Here is a 13,892-nt window from a genome sequence, read left to right as displayed (position 1 = left end):
GCGGTACTGCAGGCCTTCCTCCCACTGTTAAGGGGGAGGTGGCTGCAACAGCGCGATCCCCGCTCGCGAGTGCCGGCAAATGAGCCCGGCACCAAGGAGAAGTGCCGGGCTCTCGGGAAACAGCCGGCAATGCCGCGGGTGGGGGGGGGGGGTGTAGGAGGCCGGGGACGGAGGTGCGGGCAGGCGGCCGCTGAAAAGCGGCCGGCCGCACCTCCACCTTAACTCACTCCACTACCGCCACAGGTTGGCCCCTGTGTACCGGTCGCTATTTGCGGCCGGCGCGGAAGAGGCGGGCGCAACCTAATATGGCGTTCGGGGCTGTAGCGGGGCGCTGCGCACACCGATGACGTCATCGGTGGCGGCGCAGCGCTACAGGCTAACACCGCCATTAGCGCCCCGCTAAATATCGCGGTGGTTGTGGCCAGTGGCGCTAAAGCCTCTGAGTGGCCTCTTTGGGCGCAAACTGGTGGCGCAAGCAACTGAATTTCTAGGCCTAAGTCTCCAGCAGTTACACTTTTAAAAAGCAGGCGCAAGGCCTGCTTTTAACAAGGTAAGTGGTGAATTAATGAAAATTAAAACATTTTTTCCACAGGTTTATTATTTTTAAATACTTTAAAGAAAGGTAAGTTTATTTTTAGCCCCGTTAGAAACTGTAATTAATTTTTCAAAAATTTAAAATATTGTTTAAAATAGTTATTTTATGTAATTTATAGTGATTTTTAAAATGTGATTAAAAAAAAAATTATTTGAAGTTTTAGTTATGTTTTGGGGGCTTATAGTATTTATACTTTTGACAGCTCTTCCTGTCAAATTTATGAATGGGCATTCCCTGCTACCATTGGTTCTCCATGGCCCACGTGATCCCAGGGGATACATCGAACTAACTGCGCCCCTGGGTTACGCAAGCACTGCGCGCCGGCAGTTGGAGGAGGCCCAGGATCGGAATCTAATTTTTTTGAAAACGGTGCACATGCTAGCTTGCTGCATGCAAGTCCTTGCTGATACACATGTATGTACTTTACCACGATCTTTTTTTTAAAGAGAGTTCCAAGAGGAACTAGTAAAATGAGTGCAAGGACGCTATGGGAGGGCTTTTGTTATTCAAGTTACTACAGCTGTTCTTTGGTCAGTACTTTCAATTTTTCACCATCATGGGTTTACAAACTTGAACTGATTTAATACTTTTGATTTTGGAAAATCAAAACAGTGCATATGCAAAATATGGGACTGTACACAATTTTGTCAGTTATAGTAACAAATAGGAGCTATTTGATGCATTCATTTAGCTCCTGTTCAATAGTATAAAATATAAGACACTTCTGAATTGTCGTCTACAGACTGCTAATGTAAGACCTGCATTGCACTGCAGAAGAAAGAGACATTTCAAAAAAATTTGTGAAACACTGTACACCTGGATGAAACACCAAAAACATACAGCGCCAAAATAACTATGATTAAATAACTGTAACATAATTACACTTCTTTTTTTGCTGATTATGCAATTCTTAGCACTTAGGTATCAGGCAGGTTACTTCAATGGAAAGCAAGGTGTTTGTGTCCTCAGAGCACCAATGCTGCTGTGTTTTCTGGATTGAAACAATCTGAATTGTGCTTATTCTTTTAAGAACAAAAAGCAATTTTATCCACATCCAGCCTTTCTGAGGAGGTATTTAATTCTGTACAATGAATAATTTTCATTGGCTCAATTTACATCACTATGGATTCCATTATTCTGTGAACAGATAGCACTAACCTTGTTCTGAACATAAAAGCAGGATTGATATTAACTGAAGCCATACAGCCAACATTACGGATTTCTTTAGCAATCATCCGTAGCTTTTCAAAATTCACCAAACCTTCCACTTTGGAGTCATTCCCTAAGGGAAGAAAAAATAAAATGATTCCTGACGAGGACAGCTAAACAGATTTCAATTTTACACATTAAAATGTCTATTTAACATCCAGAGAACCCCATGCGAAGGACTGAGACCCCATCAAGGTTGAAAAGGTAAATCAGGAAGTAGGGAATGGATGACAGCAAGCTTGAGTTTTAAATGTCTGAAAATTGTAGGAGGAAGGAAAGACTGAGTGAAATAAGGAATTCCAAAGTTTTATAACAGTGAAGGAATGAGTCAGAGTATGAGGCTGCATGATGAGTATTGCTTTCAATAATAGGGATGTTGGTAGGAGGACGGCACCGACCGTAAATCAGGATAGAGCTATTAATGGTTAGCAGCTATGCTAACGTAGACGTTGCAAATTAATTAGTGAAAATGGAAGGTTAAAGGGAAATCACACCGTAATTATAAATACATGGCATTCTGAAAGATTAGACTGTGTAGTTAGACCTATGATTCTCCTGTGTTTTACTTTCTTAAACTCAATTTCTTTCCCAGGATTTTACATCATCCAAATGCCTGCAAACACTATAAAAATGTAAAGTTAAAAAATTGTTTTGATAGTGGATTTGGTAGCAGCATGGACCAGCATAGAGTCATTTCAGCTAAGGAACCTTGGTCTGAGCTCAGCCGAGACTGACGGGATGAAAGCTTTCTTCAACTTTATAACATTCTTATGTAAAATGAGCTTTAGCAACCTCAACTCAACAAAGCTCAGTCTGAAGGGACATAAGGATGTTTGGTGAGAATGCTGGAAAAAATGTATGAAGTGCAGTCGAAAGTTCTCTTCAAAGATTTGAGTTAACCAAAAAATAGAGGAAGCTTTACTGTGCAGTTGAATGTGGTGCATCTAATGTGGGATTAATTGATGCTGAGACGATACACAAAGCAGGAAAGAAGCCATTTCCCAGCACTAACATCCCTTGCCTTGCTGAATGCAAAGATTAACCAATTCTACTTTCAAGTCATGATTTTCATGTGTTTTGCACCCAGCTCAGAATGGTAGAAGTGAATGTCACTGAGGACAGAAAGCTTTGTTGGGCTCACTTCCATTTCTACTATTCATGCATTTCAAAAGCAGGGCATCATAAATAAACATAAGAAACTAATGGGTTTGTAACCTCCAGAGCTCAGTTCTATCATCACCTCTCAACTAGGCGGCCCAGGGATGTTGACCTAGTTTTTTAAAAACCTAGGCCCAATGGCGTGCAGTTTCCAGTACCATCAGCATTTCTCAGCTTGACAAATAAAAGTCACCTTAACAGTCATTGATCTTTCAGTCTATATTTTGGTATTCTTTGAAAGTTAACTGTTATAAAGGATAAAGAACAATACAGAAATCTTTTGGGGGGTTTGTGAGTCTGCTGCTGCAACTCTGCTAGGAGACCAGCAGAATCTACCAGAAAACAAAGACCACGATGGTGGCTGGAAGCACCAGTGCCTGTCCATCCTGGGGGGAGGGGTTACCCAAGCACCCGACTGCAGCCATATGCTGTGTTAGGAGGCTGATCACTTACTTAAAAAAATAAGAATTTGTGGCATTTTCTTCTGTGGAGTGCAGAGTGTCCAGGCCTTGTTAGGGGCAAAACCTTCCTTCACACTTACCAGGCAATTGACTGCAATGGGACAAAGCCAGGGGCAGGGATTCCTACACCGGCAGTACCTACACCTTTGGCTCAGTTGGGATCCGGTGCATCTGTGGAGAGTTGTACGCCCAGTGAGGTGAGGAGTACTGGCTTCCACATCGGTGGATGTGGGCCCCATCAGTAGTGGCCTGGAACCCCTTCACCCAATAGAAGAAAGATCCTCAAATTCTTCTTATTTTCAGTCCCCATATCACAGACTGTTATTGATAAATTCCAAGTCATATCGTGACTACATAATTTCCTCATACTTGAAGAGTGATGGGCTTGCACAAGCTCAATGACAAGAGTAAAACTTTGTTTTCAATATTTCCCTTGTTTAGCATGCCGATGTATACAAGATACAATATACACAAGTATACCTTTATTGGGAAACAAATAAATTGACCTGTGGTGACATAGCTTCATCTAGTGGAGAATAGGATATAACTAGAAATGATCATAACACAGTAATTTAATTGAGTGGTTCAGATAAATTCATAAAGCTCGAGTTATTTATATTAGTCACCTAAGGCCCGAGATGAAATTGGAATTACTGCTGAACACGCAATAGCGTGGCATAAATAGGGGTCAGTGCAACAGTCATGGCGGTCCTCGCCTCACTGCAGCTACCGGGAGTCCTGAGGCCTGGGATTCCCGGCCAACCACAGTCAAACCTACACACCAGCTTAAATCATGAGGCTTCCAGACCTCATTATCATAGTTAAAGTGCCAAACCGCCTCCTGGCAGTGGGTTGACTGCCCGTGACCCCTCAGTTAAACTCAGAAGTGGGCGGGTCGGAGGCGGGTTGGGGTCAGGATTTAGACTTTTAACACTTTAACTTCCCCCTCGCCCCAAGTTTTTTCAGGTTAAAATTCCCCACAAAGTAATTAAATGGTAATGCAAGATGTGCTACCGTAACAAGATAATTGACAAATCATGAGCATGGTGTGAAAAAAGTACTGATATTTAAAGTAGAGAAAACTGCAAAAATGAAACCACAGTCACAATTTTTTTTTTAAATAGAGCTACCTTCATGCAGGAATGTCAGATATTTCTTGATCATAGGGAAGAGAGGAATAATGGGAGACTGCAGGTTCTGGTTATTGAGAACATTGCAGTATTCAGCCATATTTCTGGAAGGGTCCAAGAAATCCTGAAGATCCTGAAATAACTTCTCATATTTGCGTGGAAGTTTTTCCCATGTATTCCGCAGTCGTGCCACCGGTGCAAGTTGTAGACCACTAGGTTTTGAGAGAAGACAAAACAAAATTACAATATGTATTACTTACAACAAAATCTAAACAGGTCTTTTAAGAAGTAAACCGCCAACTTAACTTAAAATTTAGCCACCTTTAAAAAAAATTTTTAAACCGCAGTGTTTCAATCTCTAAAACACTAGACAGAAATGATGTGTATCCCCTTTTTTATATGAACCATTGAATGTTTGCCATTATGGGTTGAAATGAAGATTGTGGGTAGGTTTCAATTCACAATATCAGTAGCCAAAACCATTCAGCAAGGGTGCAGCACACATTTAGCAACATAACCGGTGAACACGTCCTGCAGAAACATTTCTCATTTGTAAACACAGCATCTTTATAAGACAATAAGATCCACAGCACAACTTAGACCATTAGAATTTCATATTTTCCACGATCGATTCAAATAAACTTTACATTTTTCTGAGTTTAAAGCAGAAATATATTCTCTGTTTGTATTATTCAGCTCTAGCTTTAATATTGCTAACAATGAACAGAAAAAATGTAACAATCGCTACACCCCACTTTCCATTTCCACCTCGAATTCATTGCGAAAGTCAGTAATGCTGGTTAATGAGGAGTCCTTGGCTCACTGTCATTTTCAGCAAGCACTGGGGATTGCCAGTGTAGGGGGTGGCGTGCACCCAGTCAGCTTCACCTCGGACTGCCTTGGAGCGGTTCGAATCGCTCCCACACCCCTGGGTTCCAGACACCGGACTTAGGTACAGGCGGCGATACAGAAAATCGAGTAGACAAGTGGTTTGGTGCAAGAAAACCAACATTTTATTAAAAGCAGAATAAAACAATCTTATGAAAATTACTGGTATGAAATACAGGCATAAACAATTACACTTATATGGGAATGGGGAACACACGGCACATCGAGGGAAAACAACTACATTAACAATCCCCTTATCCTTACCCCACCCCCTATACCTAACTAGATTAAGCTATGAGGGGCCAGGAATTCATGCTCACCAATCCAAAACCTGTTGCTTTAAATGGGTTGATTTTGAGGTCTGCTCTTGCTGTCCTTTGGGGTATCCCGTCACCACGTGGTCTCAGGGCGCGGCGCTGAAGTTGTTGATGCGTAGCACCCTCCTTTTTCCTCAGCTACCGTCGTCGTCGAGTCGCGATGGGTCTTCTTCTTCCCTGGGCGGCCGTCAGCGGTAACGTTGCGGTTGGGGGTCGGTCAGCGGTTTTTACCGTCTAGATGATTTCACTACCCATGCTTAAAATACCAGCTTATTCATAAAACTGGGCTCTTACACTGGGTTTTTTACTGTCCATACACACAATACCAACTTATTCACCAAACGCCAGCTTATAACTGGGCGTTTGTCCCCCAATGCGTCTTTCCGCTGCCCTTCTCTGCCTTTACCGGTTCACCTTCTTCTTCGTCTCGTCTCGTCTGCCCGTTTGTGGCCTGTGTGTTCTGTGCGATTTCGAATCGGATTTTGTTCTCCCACGTTTGGCCCCGGTGTAATGGGCGTCCTTGGTTGTTGAGCAGCGCGGGGAGCGAGAAGAGAGCCCGCCATGAGGCCAGGGTACGAGAAGGAGCGGCAGCAGGCCAAAAGCCAAACGATAAGAGGGCAGAGCAAGAGAGCGATCACCACTGATGGGCCTACAATTATACCCGTTCTTCAACTCCTTATCTGCGCGCCAAATCAGGTCAGTCCTTTTGTCTAACTTTTGGCGGGCTTGTTTAAATGATTACAGCCATTTATTTTAACGACTACTGGAGCAGTTGTCTCCAGGTCTAATGGCCCCGATGTCCTGGTTGTTTGTCATGGATGAAGCTTAATTGTCCCCATCCTGACTTGATGGCTACTGTGAGCTGTTACTGATTAAATATGCAGAAACCTAATGGCCTCGATTCTAGGCCCATTCTAGCTTGATCTATTTCAAGGCGAATGAATGCATATTCTGTGTATACTTTAGCTGTCTGGCTCCAGAGTGTCCTTTTCACAGATTCCTGCATTTTAAGTTTCGTTTCGGGGCCTGCCTGTCTGCAGGGCCTTGCTTTCAAAAATCCTGTCGGTTTTGGTCACGAGGTTACAGAAGCCATTTTGGGGACCCTGTTTTTAATAACTTGTCCAAACAGGGTCCCTTGATCCATAATTTTGGGGGAATGTGGGAATTTTGAGAACCCTACACAGGAGACTTCCTTTGCTGGTCTAACCCACTTATCCTTTGCCCCTACAATATTCTAGCACTGGGACTACAATTTACAAACTTTTTTCTTGCAACTGAAACTAGTTACATAATCTAAATATTTCAATCATAATAAAAGATATATTCCAAGCAAATATTTTAACTTATGTCAGAGATTTACTATTTATATAACTCATTAAAATTTTGTACACTAAACATCCTTAAGTAGGGTTGCAATCTTTGCACAACATGCACTTGAACAACTTTTAGTGTTAACAATAAATCTTGTTTTTTTTAATGTTTTTCAGCTTTTGTTACTTTTCAATACAATTTTGAAACTTATAAAAAGGCGTAACATTTCACATTTGAAAATGCTCTATTTAACACTAATTCCCTTTTCTTACAATAGTAAAAGCAAAGGATACATTTGTGTCCCTCCATTTAGAAGCTCATCATTGCCATTATTCCATTTCCAATAGAAAGAAACACATTTGCCGAATCAAGCTTTACTACAGCTTTGTAAGTGAAGAATTACAACTCCTTCAGATTACTCTAGTAAGTCATCATTTGAAGGAAAATATGATGCTCATCAAGTCAAGCTTCACATTAGAGTCATTTGGAAAGGATAGTGATGCATTTAAATTTTTGTCAACAGAGTAATTTCAAACCAATATAGGACTGCTATTAAAGTCTACAGTACCGCAACGTCTTTCCATCTTCTGTGATATTTCCACTAACATATGATTCGTTTTTTTTAATACAACACACAGAATAACGATAGATTTCGGTTGCAACTTCTACATAATACAATTTTGATGAAAATTCATTTTTATGCAAGTGCTCCCAGCACTGTGTTGTGGTTCAAGGATCCCAGCGTGGCAAAGTGAACTACAAAAGAAGGTATTTTAAATTTACAGCTCTCTCTGCAGGCTTCTCCTACATATGTGTAGAGGTAGATGTTGATGCTGCTGCCTGACCTGCTGAGTATTTCCAACATTTTCTGTTTTTACTTCAGATTTCCAGCACCCGCAGTGCTTTGCTTTTGTGTTGTGGTAGCAGGTAGTAGATGTTTAATTTCAGCCTGAGTCATATATCAAGCATGGCTCAGTTTCCATTTGCTACCTCTCTCGCCATCATTTTTACATTCTCCCTAATCCCCTTCTGCTCTTGTTTCCATCCTTATAGTTGTATTAGTTGGTTCTTTACTGGGCCAACTGCACCATTCCACTGTCCTTTCATAATCTGCTGCCCATTAAATTCAATAAAGCCTTGCAAGGTTTACAAATTATCACACAAAGTACCTGGTGAAATTGAAAATAAACATTCATACATGCCAGTAAAACACTAAAAAGGGCTTTAGAGAAAAATGTTAGTGCTCTGAATACGGTACAAAGAGGCCTTGTGCTCCAGCTCAACACCCACCTCATTAAGTGCTACTTTGAGACTGTTACAGTTTTCAGTTCAAGCCAATGAAGCCTTCGCTCAGTTTTATACCCTGGGATGTTTTTCTATATTAAAGCTGCTATATAAATGCAAGTTGTTGTGCTGTTGCTGTTGAACTTGTCTCCAAAGTACCTATTGCCAGACACCTCACCATATTTCAACCATCTTAAGCTTCTCTGTTGACAGATATTGCAATGCCACATGGCTGAATACTTAAGCCTAGAAATTGCAGGTGTTAGCGCTGGCCGTTAAGGCCTGTTTTGTTGAAAAAATTGGCGGCCACCCCACTTCTGGCGGATCCCACGGCGGATGCCATTTTCAGCAGGTCAGCAGCACTGCCGTTGCCTGTGCTCAGGCAAGTATTTTAATTAGCGGAACTGTGACGTCAATTGCCGTGCAACACTGAATTGACGCACGCTATTCATTTTGGAGCTTGCCACTCTTCTTACAGCCCTCTCCAAAGCACGCCAGTGTGTGAAGACGTTGACAGCGAGTAGAGGCGGGAGAAAGCGGCTGTGTGCTACAATCCACACAGTAAACAGCTGCTGCTGGATAACTGTTAACTATGCAGCGCTATTGGAGTGAAAATTGCTTCCAATGAGATGCATCAAATCTCCCCCCATGTCAGTCAAACAGTATCGGAGATAAATACTTTTAAAATAAACTCCACTGTACTACAATTGTAATAATATCAAGAAAAATCAAAGCTGCATTTCCTTAAATTTTAAACATTGGGTTTTTCTAGTGTAGGAACTGATAAAATGAGATGCAAAGTTTGGAAGTCTGCTTTTAAAAAGCTTGACAGCATATTCTCACCAAGAGTTTCTCAAAAGTCTGCTGTTGTTAAAAATTTAATTGAACTCTCTTCTGCACTATTTACACCAGTAAACTCCTGACCAAGAGTTCATGTTCCCCATTTTAAAATTTATTTCCATTGATGCCTCATGCAACGATTTAAGGACATCTGTATCACAGTCTTTATGTGGTGTTTCCAGTCACGGTCACTCCAGATCTGAGCCTGTGCTATAAGACCCACTCACCAGGGAGTGAATCACCTATGTGGTATGCAGGCTAGTGCATTGTCACTGCTAGCTGCAAGCTGGTGCATCACCATCCCTCTCCAGCACCATCAGCAGACTCGATAGCAAAACCCAGGAGCAGTCAAAACCCCGCACCGATCCTTCAGACGCGATCTTCAGCCTCCTGCTGATGTTAGCGCCGGAAAGAGCACGTTGCACAACAACTTCTCCACTCTGCTCATGTCAATTAGCAGGCAGCACCAAAATACCTGTCTGCGTTCTTTCAGCGGGCGGCCATTAGCTTTGGCCTGCGCGGTTACCGGCACGTTTTCGGCCTACTCGAATTTCTAGGCCTTAGTTAACAGCTCTAAACCCAAAGGTAGTTGGGGTAGGGGTACATTTTCGCTGAACTTAATGATAGAGTTGGATTGTGTACTAAAATCGAACATTTATGCTACTTGCATTCTATTTACAGCAAAAGGTGATTAGAAACTTGTACCATTATCAGAGTTTAGTCCTTCCTACAAAGATGTGCGGGTTTGGTTGATTGGCTATGATAAATTGACCCTTAGTGTTAGGGGGACTAAATACGTGGGGTTACGGAGATAGGGTGGGATATGTGTTGGTGTAGGGGTTACGGGGATCGGGTGGGATATGTGTCGGTGCAGGCTCGATGGGCCGAAATGGCCTCTATCTGCACTGTGGGGTATCTGTGATTCTGTTCTGTGAATACAAGAATTAAACGTGATTTAAAAAAAACATTTTTTAGAAGTAAAAGTTTCTCTTACTGGTATATATATTTTTTACCTGATAATTGCAAACATGGAGTTAAAGTTCTTGCAGCGCAGTGCCATCTTGATAAAGTGTTTAATTATCTTCATCCTTTTCAGTTGGTTTGGTTCTCGAAGAATCTCTGTTGCAACCCAAAATGTTTCCTGATTGATAATGTTCTCAAATTTCTTCAGATTGACACATTCAGTTTCTGACTTAAGTTTGAACAAGTCATCCATGTACTCGGTGGGTTCAATGTTACAAAATAGTTCAAAGTTTCTCATGGAGAGCTGGGTGGCAACTTCAATAGTGCTTAGTTGTAGCAGCATGATATGACTCTTCCGGAGCAATTCCTGAGCATCTTTATCTGAGCAGAGTATCCCTGTCTCCATGTTGTTCTTCAGGTAGTACCTTAGGGAGGCAAAAATAATCAACGTTACATTAACTGAAAGGAAAACAATACAGCAACAACACTTTGATCAGACTTATTCCAGGTGTGTAAATCGTTTCTCTTTTCAATTTATTTTATACCAGCGAGCAATTAACTGTCATCCTCCCCGTCCCAACTTTTTTTGCACTGCATTCAGATCAATAGTCGAGCAGAAACAGAACTTCCTATGATGCTCTAACATTCTCACAACTTTTTAGAAATCTCTCACATCACCCACTATGCTATCCTCAAACTGGATTTGCAGCCATACATTTTCTTATGCAACATCGGCAGCAACAGCTTGCCTGATGTCTGCAACCTTCTTCTTGATGATTTGCCAAACTGAGTTTGAATTCCATGAGGGGCAGGCCCTGAAAAAAACATCAAGCAGTAAATGAACTCAGGTGCCTCTATGCACCTCCCAGTGGCCAGCCCCTGAAAAGAGGACTGGGAACATTGGGTTGGGAGCAATCGGAGGGGGAAAAGAACACTTTACAAAATGAGACAAAAAATAATTCACCCAAAGTAGTGACCGATTTGATTCAGAGGTTGACATGCTGTCAGGTGTTCCGCAGGGGTCAGTGCTGGGGCCCCAACTCTTTACAATCTATATTAACGATTTGGAGGGAGGGACCGAGTGCAACATATCCAAGTTTGCCGATGATACAAAGATGGGAGGGAAAGCAGTGAGTGAGGAGGACATAAAAAACCTGCAAAAGGACATAGACAGGCTAAGTGAGTGGGCAGAGATTTGGCAGATGCAATATAATGTTGGAAAGTGTGAGGTTATGCACTTTGGCAGAAAAAATCAAAGAGCAAGTTATTATCTAAATGGAGAGAAACTGCAAAGTGCTACAGTACAAAGGGATCTGGGGGTCCTGGTGCATGAAACACAAAAAGTTAGTATGCAGGTGCAGCAGGTGATCAGGAAGGCCAATGGAATCTTGGCTTTTATTGCGAGGGGGATGGAGTATAAAAACAGGGAAGTCTTGCTGCAGTTATACAGGGTACTGGTGAGGCCACACCTGGAATACTGCGTGCAGTTTTGGTTTCCATATTTAAGAAAAGATATACTTGCTCTCGAGGCGGTTCAGAGAAGGTTCACTCGGTTGATTCCAGAGATGAGGGGGTTGACGTATGAGGAAAGGTTGAGTAGGTTGGGACTCTACTCATTGGAGTTCAGAAGAATGAGAGGCGATCTTATCGAAACATATAAGATTGTGAGGGGGCTTGATCGGGTGGATGCGGTGAAGATGTTTCCACTGATGGGTGAGATTAGAACTAGGGGGCATAATCTAAGAATAAGGGGCTGCCCTTTCAAAACTGAGATGAGGAGAAACTTCTTCACTCAGAGGGTAGTAAATCTATGGAATTTGCTACCCCAGAGAGCTGCGGAAGCTGCAACATTAAATAAATTTAAAATGGAGATCGACAGTTTCCTAGCAGATAAGGGAATTAGGGGTTACGGGGAGAGGGCAGGGAAGTGGACGTGAGTCTAGATTCAGATCAGCCATGATCCTATTGAATGGCGGAGCAGGCCCGAGGGGCCGTATGGCCTACTCCTGCTCCTACTTCTTATGTTCTTATATGCTTGTATGCATTACACCTATAGATAATGCTCTAAATATATCTTCAAACTTGGTGTTTCCCCATCCAAATCCAATGTAAATAAAAGTTTATTTTAATTGGTTTCCTTGCAGGAACATTGATTCTGGCATTTTAGTCATCCTTACCTGCCACTAAGTTGGATTCGGTCGGCGAGCTTTGATAGCTGATCCGGAAGTCGTTTTTGCTTGATAACACCTTCAGGAGTAACGGAGACTTCACATAGCGAGTATGATTCAGGAGCAGCAGTCATTGCAAATTCTCGAAGTGCCTGAATTACCACTTCCTTTGCGGTGGTATCTCTGCTGATCATTATGTAGCGACTTTGTTGGTCTGCCTTGAAAACTCTTAAAACTTGATCTGGTAGCTCTGTTCGAAAAACAAAATAAACTGAATATGTGAGAAGCATAAAGAAAGACCGCTTTATTAAGATTATTATACAAACATGTGCAATCAACGGGCAGGAAAAGACCAGCTGGTTTATCAAGCCTGCCCCACACTATATTATACAACAATATTATTTTCTTTTTGTTCATTAGTACGCAGTTACAAACAGGACAAAGACTACATCAGTTTGTCAGTTAATGGCACAGTGAGGTCATGGGGCTGAATATTCCATTTGAACTCTATTCAGATGCTGATAACCTTCAATAACGAATCCATCATTTAGGTGCTACTTCTATATCTGACTATATTGCTGCAAATAAAACTATGTTGTTATAGACGATTTTTTGTTCGCAACAGAACAATTTATTTTTGTAAACCCATTCTTTACATAAAATTATTTTCTTAAAGATCCAATTTCCAATACATCATGGCCCGGATTTTCCATTAAGACTATCAGCGTTCACCGCTATGATGGAGTAAATCGGACAGCAAGTTCTGGCATCCACACATGCGCAATTAAACGCAGAAATCCAGAAGCTGCTGTCCGATTTGCTCCACTCCTCCACAAGCTTCACTACACCAGTACCTCACAGATAGATTCGGCATTAAAATACATGAAGGGCATGAAGTTTCCGTATGTGCCCACCAGTTACCCACTAAACATGCCAGAAAGAGTCAGGGCCTGTGCATTCAGGTGCAAGTAAAATTTTAACAGCATGATAAATCTTAGTTACTGCTGAACAACCTCTCTGGCACTGAAAACGTACTTTTACAAGTGTAGAGTCTCATTCCATCAGATTTTAGAATTAAAAATTTTTTTTTTTCCCTCTGTCTCTTTTATCTTTCTCTCTCAATCCCATCTCTCTTTCCCTCACTTTGTTTCACTTATAAGAACATAAGAAATAGGAGCAGGAGTAGGCCAATTGGCCCCTCGAGCCTGCTCCGCCATTCAATAAGATCATGGCTGATCTGATCCTAACCGCCAATCCACTATGACAGGACTATCTCCTGAATCTAACAGAATTAGACACACGAAACAGGAGCAGGATCAGGCTACACGGCCCCTGGGCCCGCTCCGCTACCCACAGGGCCATGACCTATCCGAACCTAGACTCATGTCCAAATTCCTGCCCGCTCCCCGTAACCCTTAATTCCCTTTTCTTCTAGGAAACTGTCTATTTCTGTTTTAAATTTATGTAATGATGTAGCTTCGACAGCTTTTTGGGGCAGCATATTCCATGGACCTACCACCCTCTGAGTGAAGTAGTTCCTCCTCATCTCAGTTTTGAAAGAGCAGCCC

At 42.0% G+C, this 13,892-nt stretch overlaps 1 protein-coding gene across 1 annotated transcript in view; it reads right to left on the bottom strand.

The window, feature by feature from the left end:
• LOC147109789 (rap guanine nucleotide exchange factor 2-like) overlaps nt 1-13,892 on the bottom strand; it is a 94,681-nt gene that overhangs the window by 34,775 nt on the left and 46,014 nt on the right. The window contains exons 8-11 of the mRNA XM_086002379.1: nt 12,334-12,574; nt 10,207-10,581; nt 4,554-4,765; nt 1,754-1,877 (exon numbers count right to left, since the gene is read on the bottom strand). Of these exons, the coding sequence (XP_085858505.1) occupies nt 1,754-1,877; nt 4,554-4,765; nt 10,207-10,581; nt 12,334-12,574 (952 nt within the window). The remainder of the gene's footprint in view (nt 1-1,753; nt 1,878-4,553; nt 4,766-10,206; nt 10,582-12,333; nt 12,575-13,892) is intronic.

This window comes from Somniosus microcephalus, chromosome 12, assembly GCF_052327205.1.
Source record: "Somniosus microcephalus isolate GS21.2 chromosome 12, FLI_Smic_1.0, whole genome shotgun sequence".
Lineage (NCBI taxonomy): Eukaryota > Metazoa > Chordata > Chondrichthyes > Squaliformes > Somniosidae > Somniosus > Somniosus microcephalus.
This window is presented reverse-complemented; position numbering and strand designations above follow the sequence as displayed.